At 38.7% G+C, this 12,865-nt stretch overlaps 1 protein-coding gene across 1 annotated transcript; it reads right to left on the bottom strand.

The window, feature by feature from the left end:
- Positions 1-165: 165 nt before the first annotated feature.
- On the bottom strand, positions 166-10,565 carry HDC (histidine decarboxylase). The gene is made up of 12 exons (XM_085303458.1): positions 10,439-10,565; positions 8,775-8,947; positions 7,577-7,690; positions 6,097-6,219; positions 5,400-5,534; positions 4,284-4,427; positions 3,991-4,057; positions 3,270-3,432; positions 3,078-3,168; positions 2,156-2,253; positions 1,319-1,421; positions 166-1,134 (listed from the first exon to the last, which is right to left on the bottom strand). Exons 1-12 carry the CDS (start codon positions 10,464-10,466, stop codon positions 373-375), a joined length of 2,001 nt encoding a protein of 666 aa, XP_085159584.1. The 5' UTR covers positions 10,467-10,565; the 3' UTR covers positions 166-372.
- Positions 10,566-12,865: the final 2,300 nt, after the last annotated feature.

Raw genomic sequence — 12,865 nt, 5'->3', positions numbered from 1 at the left:
AGAATCAGTGGTGCAACTAGTGGGCTAAATTGTTTACACCCTATTGAGACCAGCATATTTTTTTTAAATGATTCTACTCTACCAGCTGCAAATGGTCTATTAGTGTATTGTAAGGCAGATACGACAAAAATTGGCATTTTCTTTTCTACAGTCTACAAACCAGAGTTTTATGTTACAAGCTTACAATATTTATTTGACATTTTAATCTATAAATACACAAGGTTTTTCATCAGTAGAAGCACAGGAATTTTCTTAGTGGTTGTTGCCACTGTTTACATACTGAACAAAAAAAATGGTRGTATTGCATATGAATAAGCAAACTTTGGTTCTTTTCTACCTGGGGAGGCCTTAAGGACCAATCTCTTTCACTTGTTAAACAATGGCTTGCAGAGGACAGCAAGGCAGATGAAGGCCACACTGAATGCTACACTCCGGAAAACTTGGAACACTGTAAAATTTGATCAGTTTTTTGAAGGCACTTTTTTTGAGCATCATCACCTCTTCAGGCAGCCTAGAAAGGATTTGGGCATTTTTATGAGACTCTTTCTTGTCAGTGGCTCCAGCTTTGGGGTTACATTGCTCAAGACTATCAGTCATAGGCATGCTGTTGCAACTGAGGGAACGTGCTGTCTTTTTCTTGCCTTGAACAGATAAATAACTGAATAAGAAGGAGGTTAACTTATGTTTTGTAACATCTTGGACATCTTCTGGAAAACAGTCATCTAGAGGATCCCCTGGACCTTCCACTTCTTGGTTAATCACACACATACTGGGACTCACTGGTAACTTCTTAGGCTGAACTACTATTTTTCTGGAAGGTGTTTTGTATTCTCCTTCATCTAGATAAAACTGAGAAGCATTATTAATGGTATTAGAACTAGGCTTAACTATCATATTAGGGAGTCTTTCCCCATCACCAGAATTGATGCGGTGCAACGCATAATGCCGGCTAACGATTTGGGCTGCAGTGTGTTGAATGATGCTCCAGTCTTGCAGAATATCTTCCCTGGTTGTGAACTGAGATGTTACAGTAAAACGAATGATGAACTTGTCATGAATGGTTGCTGGAATAAGGAAAAGCCTGCCAGAAGTGCTCAGTTCTTTTAAGAGCTCTTCCGTCAGCCAGTTGGGACCCTGTTTTAAATATGGATAAGAAGAAATACTACAGTTACAATTGCTATGACATCCAAACATCTTTGTAAGAATTCTATCATTACAAATTCTTACATGAAGAATTTATTCACAGTAATTAATGCCTGGAGAGAGATCAGCTGCAGTCAATTCATTCCAAGAGAAGATGCAAATGGACCAATCTTACCTTTAAACGAAACACAACCAGTCCAAGGTGTCTCTTGGCAGGAATTTCAAAGAGCGGATCACTTTTAACCAAAGATTCAAAGTATTTGGCTGTTTCAGTAAAAAAAAAAAAAAAAAAAAAAAAAAAAAAAAAGTAGTTATGCGTTAGTTCGTCACAGACACAATATAAGACACTAAATTAAGTAATTAAAACACATCATTCCAACATGAATGATAACAAAGAATGACAAAACTAAGAATTTTGAAGACTGTCCCACCAAAGCCTATGGTAGGATCAGTTAACAATCCAGTCCAAAATCTATTTTCAGTGAGTTTTGCAGATCCTTACAGACAAACCCTTGGGAGCAGACAAGAGTAACTGGTCTATACATACGAGTTTTCTAGAGAAAGGTTTGAAACTCCAAGTTAGAATCATCTTGTAATAACTACTGATCCACAGTATGATCCCTTGTATTTACATCTCACCAAGGATTTAAGCCTGTAGATTTTCATAGCAATGGGTTCACCCACTAGCCATGTATTACAGACAGCCTCTCAAACAGCTGCCACTTTGCCTCAAAGAAAACCTCTGCAGATAAGTACTGCAGAATTTGCAGAAGACGCTGATTTAGCAAGTTGCTTTCCATTGCGTTCTGCTTCCCAGAAGTGTACCGGAAAAGCTTTATCTATGTAGTAAATATTTTCAGATTACTTAGCATTAAAATCAGCRTGCATTTAGTGTTTACATGCAAGGTTTGTATGTCAGAAGATTTCTATTATCGTATTATCACCAAGTTTAAACAAACTCAGCTGCCGATAAATGCACAACATTTATGCTTGAATTGTTAATTCACATACATGCCGGACATGAGCTTGAAGCTTTTTCACCCCAAATGAACGAATCACAAACCACAGCTTCAAAGAACGAAATCGACGACTTAGTGGAATTTGCCAGTGCTGAGGAAAAAACAAGAGTGCATCAGCAAGTGCAAAAATGACAGAAAAGAATGTCCTCTTATGTTACAACAGTCTGATTCTTCAGACTTGTACTCAGGTCAGAAATCTTTATTGACACAAAGAATTTCATATTAATGAAAACTAACTGAGCCTATGAAATAGCCATCAAAGAAGAACTACATCTACGTATTTTGTAAGTATTTGGAAAAATAAAATTTTGGCTATTCCCCTTTGTTTAAAGCATTTATTTTTATTTAAATTTAAATTTAGAATTTTTAGTTAACTACCAACTTATAAATAACTCCTGTTTACACTTAAAGAGCCTTATAAATATAGATGTGCCAATCTATGATTGAGTGCTCACTTCAAGTCCTATAATATGCATATTTAAGTGCTGTTCTGAATGGTTTCCCAAAACGACCGTAAACAGTTGGAACAGATATAAGGTTAGACCCTTCCAGAGAAAATAACATCTACTGCACACAAAAGAGTGACAGAGCACACAAAAAGAGTGCTTTTAAGGATCTACAGAATGACTTGCATGGTCCTATTTAGCCACGAGAGGGACTCAATGATTTTTTTTTTCTCTGCACACAGACATACATGCAGATACATACACAGACTCTGCCTAAGGAAAAGTGTTATTGATTTAAAGAAACAATTATATTTTCAGRACATGGATGACAACACAGCTGAAACAACTGATAGTTGAATATTATGTTGTTTTACTACACTGAAATGTTCTGCAAGAAGAATCTGAATTGAAATGCCTCATAGCTCTCCTAATGGCTTAATCTGAAGGATCAACACAAATGGTGACTTACCATGAAATCGACAGCAGCTCCTGAATTGGGATGCCTGAGGTAGACAGGGTTAACACTGAAGGTCTGATGTAACTTGTATTTATCTTTAACCCTATCAATTGCAGAATGAACTGTTAGCAAAAAGACTGTGCAGAGAAAGACTTCGCACTTTGCATATTATCCTTTTGGCGTTTGTATTTTGCCTTTACTCACCAAAATCCAGTGCAGTCAAAATGAACCATCATCCATTTAGAAGGATTAAAAGTAAATGAATCTGCATATTCAATTCCATCCAAGAACAATCGAAATTCAGGACATACAAATGCAGTTCCTGCATATGCAGCGTCAATATGAAGCCAGAGTCCCTCAGCATCACCTGTTGGAATTGATACTGTTGTATGTAGGCGACATAATAAAATCAAAGTACATGCTTATTTTTYTTCCTCTCTGAAGACCAGGTACATGGGCAGAGAGCAGAGACAAAGCTGCAGGTCTTCAGCAACTCCTTGTCAGAATTTATGCTGGAGTAGAATCTGCAGCCACTTCAAATTTATCTGTTGAACTGGTGGCTTCAAAGGATGTTCTACTAACTAGCATTTTCAAAATTCCTTTGCTAGGTAAAATATTTGTTTATTCATTATACAATGGTGCTACACTCTGTACTGTACACCATGGATATTCCCTGGGAAACCACATTAAAGATTTATCCATTGGCAAATTTTTATCCATCTTGAGGAGAATATATTTTAACATCCTAATGTAAATCTTACAGAAACCAGTGGAAAGACTACCACCAACTCCACAAATCTTCAAAATATATCTGAAAAACTTAACTGAGTAGTGTGTCTATTCTCCTTGGTTTGGGCATGAAAAATCCCCACAATRTCTTCTCCGTAGTATCAAAGTTTAAAAACAAGCCAAAAAACATACTTACAAATTGGACCCAGTTCTGAGAGATTGTCRAAAGCACAGACACCAGTTGTACCCAAAGTTGCACAAACCTAGAAGAAGATGTTAAGATGGCATTTTTAAATAAAAGGATGTACTTTAAAACCAGACAAGCTATCAATTCACTCAAAAATGAAATGATACTAAAATATTTAGATGCAATAGAACAGAAATTGTCATATACATTTTAACTTTCAATTAATCTATTTTARCATAGTAAGAAATAGACATGTTGACATTTAGAATACAATACTATGTCAATAACAAAGTTGAACATACAAAAACAGGCACTAGGCCTYTGTTTCTGTCTTCTTCAATGGCTTTCATCAAAGTTTCACCTCTGAGGGAAAAGTTCTCATCCACTGGCAGAAATTTCATCTTCACAAGAGAAATCAAGCCAGCCTTTTCTACAGAAGAATGTGCCTTAAAAAAAAAAAAAAAGAAGAAGAAGAAAGAAAGAAAGAGAAAGTTCTGTTCTAAGACTGAACAACTGTGATGAATTATGGAATTATAAAAATGATCACAAGAAAAGCAGAGACAAAGTCCTAATTATAATTTGGATTAATATAAACCTGAAAGCTTGTTCTTTGTGAATAACTAAAGAAATATTACACTGTAATTCTAAGGAATACATACACTCCATTTATTCAAATTCTGTTCTCTAAAATGTAATAATAAACATCCTTACACTGTGTTTGGAAGGCCATTCATCAAAACTCAAATCGTAAAGGCCCTCTAGAAAYGGATCAACCTCGGTTTATTCACTCCTCATTGCTCTAAGAGGAGAAAAAACCTGAAGTCAGCCCAAAGCCCCTCACAACAAAGGCCCTTTATTTGTATCAAGGGAGACATGGCATGAGCGTGTCTGCTGTTGCTGTATTCACAGGGAATGTGTTCATTCAGTTCAGGAGCCAAAGCATGGAACAGGCTTGCGGGCAGAGTCTCAGCACTGTGCAGGTGTTCATGGTTTTCTCCAAGAACAGCCTCAAGAGCCTGCAGTGGAGAACCCAACCAGGGGCATCACTGAGTGTGCCTGTCTCTGAATGGAAGCAGACTGAAGAAACAAGGGCAGAAGCTGCATGACATCAGCACGTAGTAATGGAAGTTACTGGAGTACAGCTTTGTGGAAGACAGTAAAGAAGTGCAGAAATTAATTAYGTAATTTCCTCTTTAAGTCTCTCCTCTGGGCTGTTGAAACCTTGCAAAACAGCTCACCTTACACTGATTCTTACTCCCCATCAGCAGAAAGCAACTTTAAGGGATTCATTCATGCTTGTGAAGCATTTATGTTTGTGTTTTTCTATTGATACAGAAATGCAAATTCACATTGTAATCTGTATGGTCTAGATGAGACTGCAGAAGCAAATGTGTTTCTTTGTAACCATAAGAACCTACTTGATCAGATGCGTAAGCAATCAGACGAGAATTGAGTGAAGACTCGTCAGTATCTGGCTCAGAAACCTTCATTTCCAAAATTTTGTTTTTTCTTGCTGCTAGCAGTGCAACCAAGGTTGATTCACTCACAGTGCTCTGTAAAGACATTGTACTTTTACTGCAACCAATTGCTACTTTATTGTTATTTAGTCAGGGACTTACTCAAATCATTGAACTGCTCAGCTAACTCACCCCCCCCCTTTCATATCTACAGCTGCTTTTCTCAGATGCAGTGTAAAGACACTAGCTCATGAGCAGCTCTCTGAGCCAGCAACACAAAACAAAGCCTTCAGACCACTGCATATTTTTAATGTGCAAGAGGTGGTGGGGAGAAATCACATCTTCCTTTTTTTTCCTTCTGTGACTAAAATGTAGCATCTCCCATTAAAATTACACACCTGAGCAAAGCTCCTTAAAATACACAAAGCCTTAGCACTGATTTCAAGGGATACTAGCTGAGGCTTGATGAAAGAAGGTAAAGATTCAAGCTTTAATCCGGAGGTTCTCAGAGACACAAAGTAGACATGAAAAGAGGAAGAATTTATTATGTGGACAAAGACTGCTGGCAGGAGGATAGTCACAACTGAAGTTTTCGCCTTCTCTAATTACATTAGACATTATTACCTGTAATAATTACAAGTAATAATTACATTATTACCTGTAATACTCCTCCTCCCACACTGTTGGGATGGTGGTGCAGGAACTTATCTGGAAGGCCCAGCATTTTAGCTAGCCAATCCATCACGTTCATTTCCAGTTCTGTACAGGCTGGACTGGAGGCCTAGCAATTCAAGCAAAGAGAATCAGCTTACTGCCACATATCACATTGTAATTAATATTTTTAATTGCCTTGGCAAAAATCTCACCTAATCTCTCTCTGTGTGTGCAGATTACAAACTTTGCAGTTCTGGATATTTAGACAGCTAGCCCTGTAAGACTATGGCAGATACCTCGCAGAATACAGTACCACTATAATGGGAATGATGGTGTCTGACCAGGTCTGTAACACAAACCTCTGCTGAGGCTGCAGGTGAGGGTGTGCTTTGGGTATCTTGCTGGTTCTCTCATTATCAGCAGCTTTCTTGGAACTTCAAATACAAACAGACTGTCATCAACCTCCTGAAAAAGCTTTCTCCAACTTACCAGCATCACCTCAGCATTGAGCTTCTAAACTATCAATTATTTTAGATGGTCCATTAAACAGAGAGATCAGGAGTCTTCCGAGACAAAAATCTGGATTTGTATTTCACCACATGTGGCATATGCTTTTGCTCCCTGAAGAGAATGGACACTGATCCCTCTTAAAAATGAGGAAGGCTAAGTTGGGTTTTTTGAAGAGCCATGAAAGTACGGTGGAAATTGCTCTGCAGTGTCTGGTTTTCCACTTATGAAAGAATCAGTTTACATTGCAAACTTAACAGAAGTCTAGTCAAAACTAGAGGACATAGAAATAGGCATTTCTGTTTATACAATGAGGTAATTTGAGACAAGTATATGGAGACTGTAACCTCCAATTTTTATTATTATTATTTTTTCAATAGGTTAATGAACTTTTGCTGCTTTCTACAGGGAGACATAAGGCTAAAGATCTGGGCAACTTCACCAGTGGAGAAGATTGGCTTCAGAATGCCACTGAGGGCTGTAGAGTCATACATAACCGAGTAGCACTGTGTAGCTACAGGAGGACACTGGATACACAGACTTTCTGGGACAGGCCCCTTCATTTACAAGGGGAAAAGTAAGAAACTTGCTCTCTCAGCAGAGCAGTCATAGGTGGTGGCTATTTTATTGCCTACCTCTGCTTGTGTAACAGTTTTGGGACTGACACTGGAGCTCAGGAGCAATGCTTATGTTGGGATACAAGAATTAGGAAACAGACCTTTGTGGTGATAGATTTTTTCATTCTACCTCTTACTACTTGGTAACTACTGCTCTTGCTATGATGCATTTTAAAAAAAGTCTTCAAATATTTATTTATTTTTATGAGAGAAGAAATTTTTAAGTTGTACAAAAAATTTTGAATGATTTAAAGTAGAGTTACACAGATCAACAAATCCAGAAAGAATGACAGTGACCTGCTCCCACATACTACACATTGAAGAAAAATATCCAAAGTATCAAAAACCAAAATCATTTACCCATGTGAATCCCAAGCAGTTAATTGCATCAGCCAACATATCTCCCAGGAGTGAAGGCCAAGAAGTAAGAGCTGGAAAGTAGGCGTGCATATGCGGACTCTGCCAGTGGACTACCTAGAACAAAGTTAAGAAGAAGTCTGAAAATGTCACAAAATTCTGTAGCAGATGTAGCAGTTAGTATCTGGTTAGTGATGGGGAAGGACTGCAGCAACAGAATACGTGCAAGTACAGATCTGCCAGCTGAAAGCTACAGAGATAATATCAACAGGAGTACAATACTAACACATGATAACACTGCCGTTATTAGATAAATTCCAAACTGTAGCAAAAGCATTTATCTGAATTAAACACACAGACAAAGATTTTTCAACAGGAAAGAATGATCTTTTGACAACATTCCATTATGAGGGCTTTATTCTTGTTATAACGAGTCAAAAAGGTTTATCCTTGTACCTGGGAATCCTTGCAACAAAGTTGCTCCCAGTCATTTTGTCACCGTGAAGCAACACCTTGCCTTCAGTTACACACAGCAACTTAGAATTATACACGCCCCCTCTGTACTCCTGAAAAGGGGCTTGAATGCTGGACAGTAATGAAAGCATAATAAAAATGAATACTTCAATACCTCTCCTAGACCAGACCAAGTTTGTGTAAATATCTATAAAGGAAATTTTAAAATAGTTTTTGTAACACCTTCTTACATAAAATGTTTAATGAGGCACCATTATCTCCCTTAGCAGAACCTGCAGTATAGATTTACAAGAGGAAGAAACCTTATTTTTACAGAACAGGAGACAAGACTTAAGTGTATGTGACTTTTGGCAAGAGATAGTTCACCTTCTGTGTCTCAGTCTCCCCATCTCTGAAATTAAGATGATGCTACTTGTCAGGACGGGGCCTTGTGAGGCTAAATTTGACAATAGCAGAAAATCAGTTTCCCTCTAAGCAAATGTGAAGCATTCTAAAGTCTAAAATATTTCAAAAATATATTCATTCTACCTCCTAAAATTGTTGTTAGGAACACCACAGTAATCTCCAAGATCCTTCTCTGGACAAAATCTCTGCATGAATTATTCTATATTTCAAAGTAGCTTGTTTATTTCAATAAATCTTCTGCAGAGTCTGTGCATGCTCAGGATTTGGGTGTTACCCAAGCAGCAGTAACTTTTCCCCCAAATGATTATACTTTAATTCTTACCCCAGGCATAATAATCTTCTCGATGTCTCCAAAGATGTTGTCCCAGCTGTCTGGGTCCATTGGGGCAGAATCTGGCAACTGAGCTCTCATGTAACCTGGCTGCACATCYGGAGTCACCCGTCTCTCTCTCACATCACTCAGGTATTGGCAAATGTAATCCACCATCTCTTTCCCTGGAAGAGGCAACTCTACTTTGAGTTTAGATCACAGAAAAAATAAGTAATGAAGTACTAGCACTTCATGAAATTTGTCATTAGCTCTGTTACTGAACAGGGCTCAGAAGGATGCTGCTCCCAGGACAGCCATGGGAACCAGAACACCAATAGGCCAGAGCCCCAGTGCAGGCAAGTCCTACTGCACCCAAGGGTTTCAGGGTACTCAGAAGCAGAGGATCCTTGTGTTCTTCAGCCTCATCTCTCCTGCCTCTCATCTCTCCTGCCTCTCATCACTTTTTTACTTCAGAACACATCTTGAACATACTGGAAATCCACTGAAAGCAAATGTTGACAGTTTCCAGCTGCAGGAAAGTCTACATTTAGAATTCATCCTACCCTATCCAATAACAACTTTAAAGTATAAGCAAAATTTGCAGTGAATAAGGCAAGAATTTCTGTTCAACAATTGATTCTGACTTGTCTTCTGAATGTTAGCTAAAAGTTGTATGATTCATCAGTGGAAAATACTACCCGACAKTATTTCCTGACAATAAGTTTGTTTCCTTGCCTGTATAAAGAAATACCCCTATATTCCATAGCACTAGCCTCAGCTGACTGTATCATGAATCATCTCATGAACTGTTGCTGGTATTTATCTGGAAACACACACTTGACACCACATATGGCAGGGAGCCATAGGACCTCCTGAAGGTTTCCAGTTATTCGGTGAGTGAACGTTTTCCTACAGGAAGGACACTGGCCAGCAATCAGAGTCCTGAATTAATCTCTGCCTTGGTGACTAGGTGATCTTGAGAAAGCCACTCAGTCTTCCCACACCTTACCTCCTCCATCTAGAAAAGCAGCAACACAACTCTTAGAGCAGGCTTCACAGGGACTGGAGAGATTGACAGAGTTATTTCAGCATCATTGCTGAAAATTTAAAATGTATCTTTAGAAGTACAATCTATTGGACTACTGACTGGATAGATTTTCATAAATTGATCAGAAATTGTGCATTTCATGGAAACARATTCCTGTCCGTATGCCACTACCTCTTTTGCATCCTCTGAAAACAGCTCCACRCGTTTTCTCCACTTGTTAGCCAATCTCCTTCAGAAGTAGAACCCAGATTTACTCTCTATCTCCAGAACTGCACCAGTGCCRGTGAATTTTTATGTTGTCAGCCAGGAAACAGCCACTGTGCATAATACACCCTTAACACAAGTTTATTCAGAATCACAGAGTTTGGAATCTTTCCCATAGTATTTTACATGTAAGGCCAAAAAMCAAGTCATCCACAGACTTTAAATCCATTAGTTTAAAATCTACCCTGAGAAATAAGAATTATCTTCTCATTCCCAGCAGATCCAAGTCTCAAAGCTGCATGCGTGCAGTTTGAGTGCACCGCTCGCCCTCATTTCTCAGTACCATTCCCAGCCCTACAACAGCRCTTCCCTGTGAGCCAACACTGCCTTTTTGCAAGAGCAGAGGAAGATCACTCTCACTCACCTCTCCGCCTGTACTCCTCTGGTTCCATACTGATTTCTTGCAAAAGCAGCTCTTCGAACCTGGGCCAGGACCGTTCAGCGAGCTGTGGACAGTACTGTCTGGTGCCCTGCTAGCTGCTCACCCTTTATAGCTCTCTTTATCTCTCAGACTCACGCATTCTGGAAAAGGTTTAACGTAGGCAGGTTATTGGTGAGCATTTATCTAACTCCTCCCAACTGAGGGCTTTTACAGTCTCTTGTATGTTCTCATCTGTGCTCTTTTGATGTGTAAGGCGGTATCTCTGAGAAGAGCTGCCTCTCCACTAGTCCATTCCCATTTTAGTACAACCTTTCCGAAGGCTCATGGTAATCAACATGTCATGAATATCAGAAACATCAACATCAGACTTGTGGGAGAGAAAAACTCAAAGTTTCAAAAAATGAATAAAAGTAGTCATCTTATTCTTGTCCACTAAAAACAGGCCAAGCAGCTGTTAATACAATACAGGCATCAACAAGCAACAAGTAACAAATCTGGTGTTGTAGTTCTAAGATGGTGAGGACTTTTTTCTTAAAAAAAGATATTAGGACTGATTTTTTCCAAAAGAGAGTTTCTGCATCCTCACACTTCTTTGACCCTTATGCACTCAGTCCTTTGCTGCCAAAGGCAAGGCATCACAATTACTGCTAATTTAAGAGCTGCAGTATAAAGCAAGGATCCCCTTTGGGAAATCCTGCTCCTTCAGATCAATCTGTATTGCACGATAATGTCCCTCCATTGATATCCCCCTAGACCAGTGAGCTGGGAAAACACATCTTCTTCACACACTGTGCTTGCTTTTCTCACATGTGTGCATAAGCACTCCAGTTTAGCCTTGTATTTCCAGAGTTCCTCCACGCTCCTCCACCTGGATTGTTCTCAGTTTTGGAGAACAGGCATGTAGAGCCTCCTCATTTCAGTTTCAGACACAGAAAACACATCCTGACTTGTCTTTGGCAGCATAGCCTTTGACACTATTTCAGTGTTGAGTGCTAATCCTCTTCAGCAGAAGGAACTTGCTCTACACTGATACCAGGCAGTCCTGGGAAAAGAGACAGTGAGGACAAAAATCTTAATCGTCTAAGAGGACTAAGCACTGTAAAGAGAAATGATTATGAAGTATGCTTGCCCTATTCTTGCTCCTGGTTATGGCCACTGTTGGGGACAGGATACAGGGCTGGATGGACCTTTAGTCTGATCCATTACAGCTGTTTCTCTGTTCCCATGACACAGAAGGGAACTGGCTGACAGAGCAGCTCCTATTTTCTGCCTGATGCACTATAATACAGCCTGAACTCTTTTTGTTATTCTAGGAAGTTGTTACTTCTCTATCCACTGTGAACTCTCTACAGAACAGTATAAAAAAAAGCTTTCCTATTTCTGCTGTGATTAGATATTTGAGAAGGAACAACTGTTTCAGAGATACAGCAAAGATGCTCTGATACATGCTCATCAGATTAATATACTGAAGTAGAAACAYTGATTAAAATAAAGGCATTCAAAGCAGAAGCACAGAAAGAGCACACAAAAACATATCATACACTTTTCATTTGCTTTTATCTCATGTTTCTTGGGAAACATAGCAAAAAAGTTAACAAAGCTGGTAGCATACCTAATATGAATTTAAGGAACCTTTCTTGGCTTTGCTGTAAATGTTACCACAAAGAAGGGCAAGGGAGATGAGAAGGGGCTGGCATCAAGCACAGGACCAGCTCAGAAAGAGCTCATTTCTCAAAAACATGGGCAAAACTAATTCCTGCTCGTGACAAGTAAATAATATGATTTTAAATAAGGAAGCACATCTGTTCAAAAAACAAACAAACAAAAAAAAACCCCAAACTGGTAGCTGATTACATTTATGATTTCAATTTGGAACAGCAAATAAGGAGCAATACTTTGTAACAATGTTTTCAGACCTAAACTACACATAATAAACATTTCATGTGACATATATCCTACGTCTTTTGCTCAAAGCTGACAGTCTGGTCAGTTTGATTTTTCATTCTGTGTAGAAAAGAACAAACAGTAGCTCCTGTTTGGAACTAGGATAAGATAGGCGATAATGAATTACAGGTAGGGTAAATATTGCTGGAGATAAAGAAATTTTTGTTACAGTTACCTTGCACTTGGAAAGATTTTGTTACAGTCAATGAGGAAGAGAATATTTGCTCACAGGAAGCAAAATGAATAGAAAAGGTTTTTGAATTGTTTGCTACAAAGGTCTGCACTGTCAAAGCCGTGGGAAATTCTCCACTTGGACAYGAACATTACCACTATCACTTCTTAGGCTAATGCTGAAATTCTTATCACTGTTAAGAGTTCACAGAGATTAAACTGTAGTTAAGTTTGTGGGATGTGAAGACAGAAAAATTATTTAAGACAGAGTAATTCAACTGGAGCAATGCCTAC

Source organism: Rhea americana, unplaced genomic scaffold, assembly GCF_003343005.1.
Source record: "Rhea americana isolate MKP2758 unplaced genomic scaffold, rheAme1 scaffold_2, whole genome shotgun sequence".
NCBI lineage: Eukaryota > Metazoa > Chordata > Aves > Rheiformes > Rheidae > Rhea > Rhea americana.
This window is presented reverse-complemented; position numbering and strand designations above follow the sequence as displayed.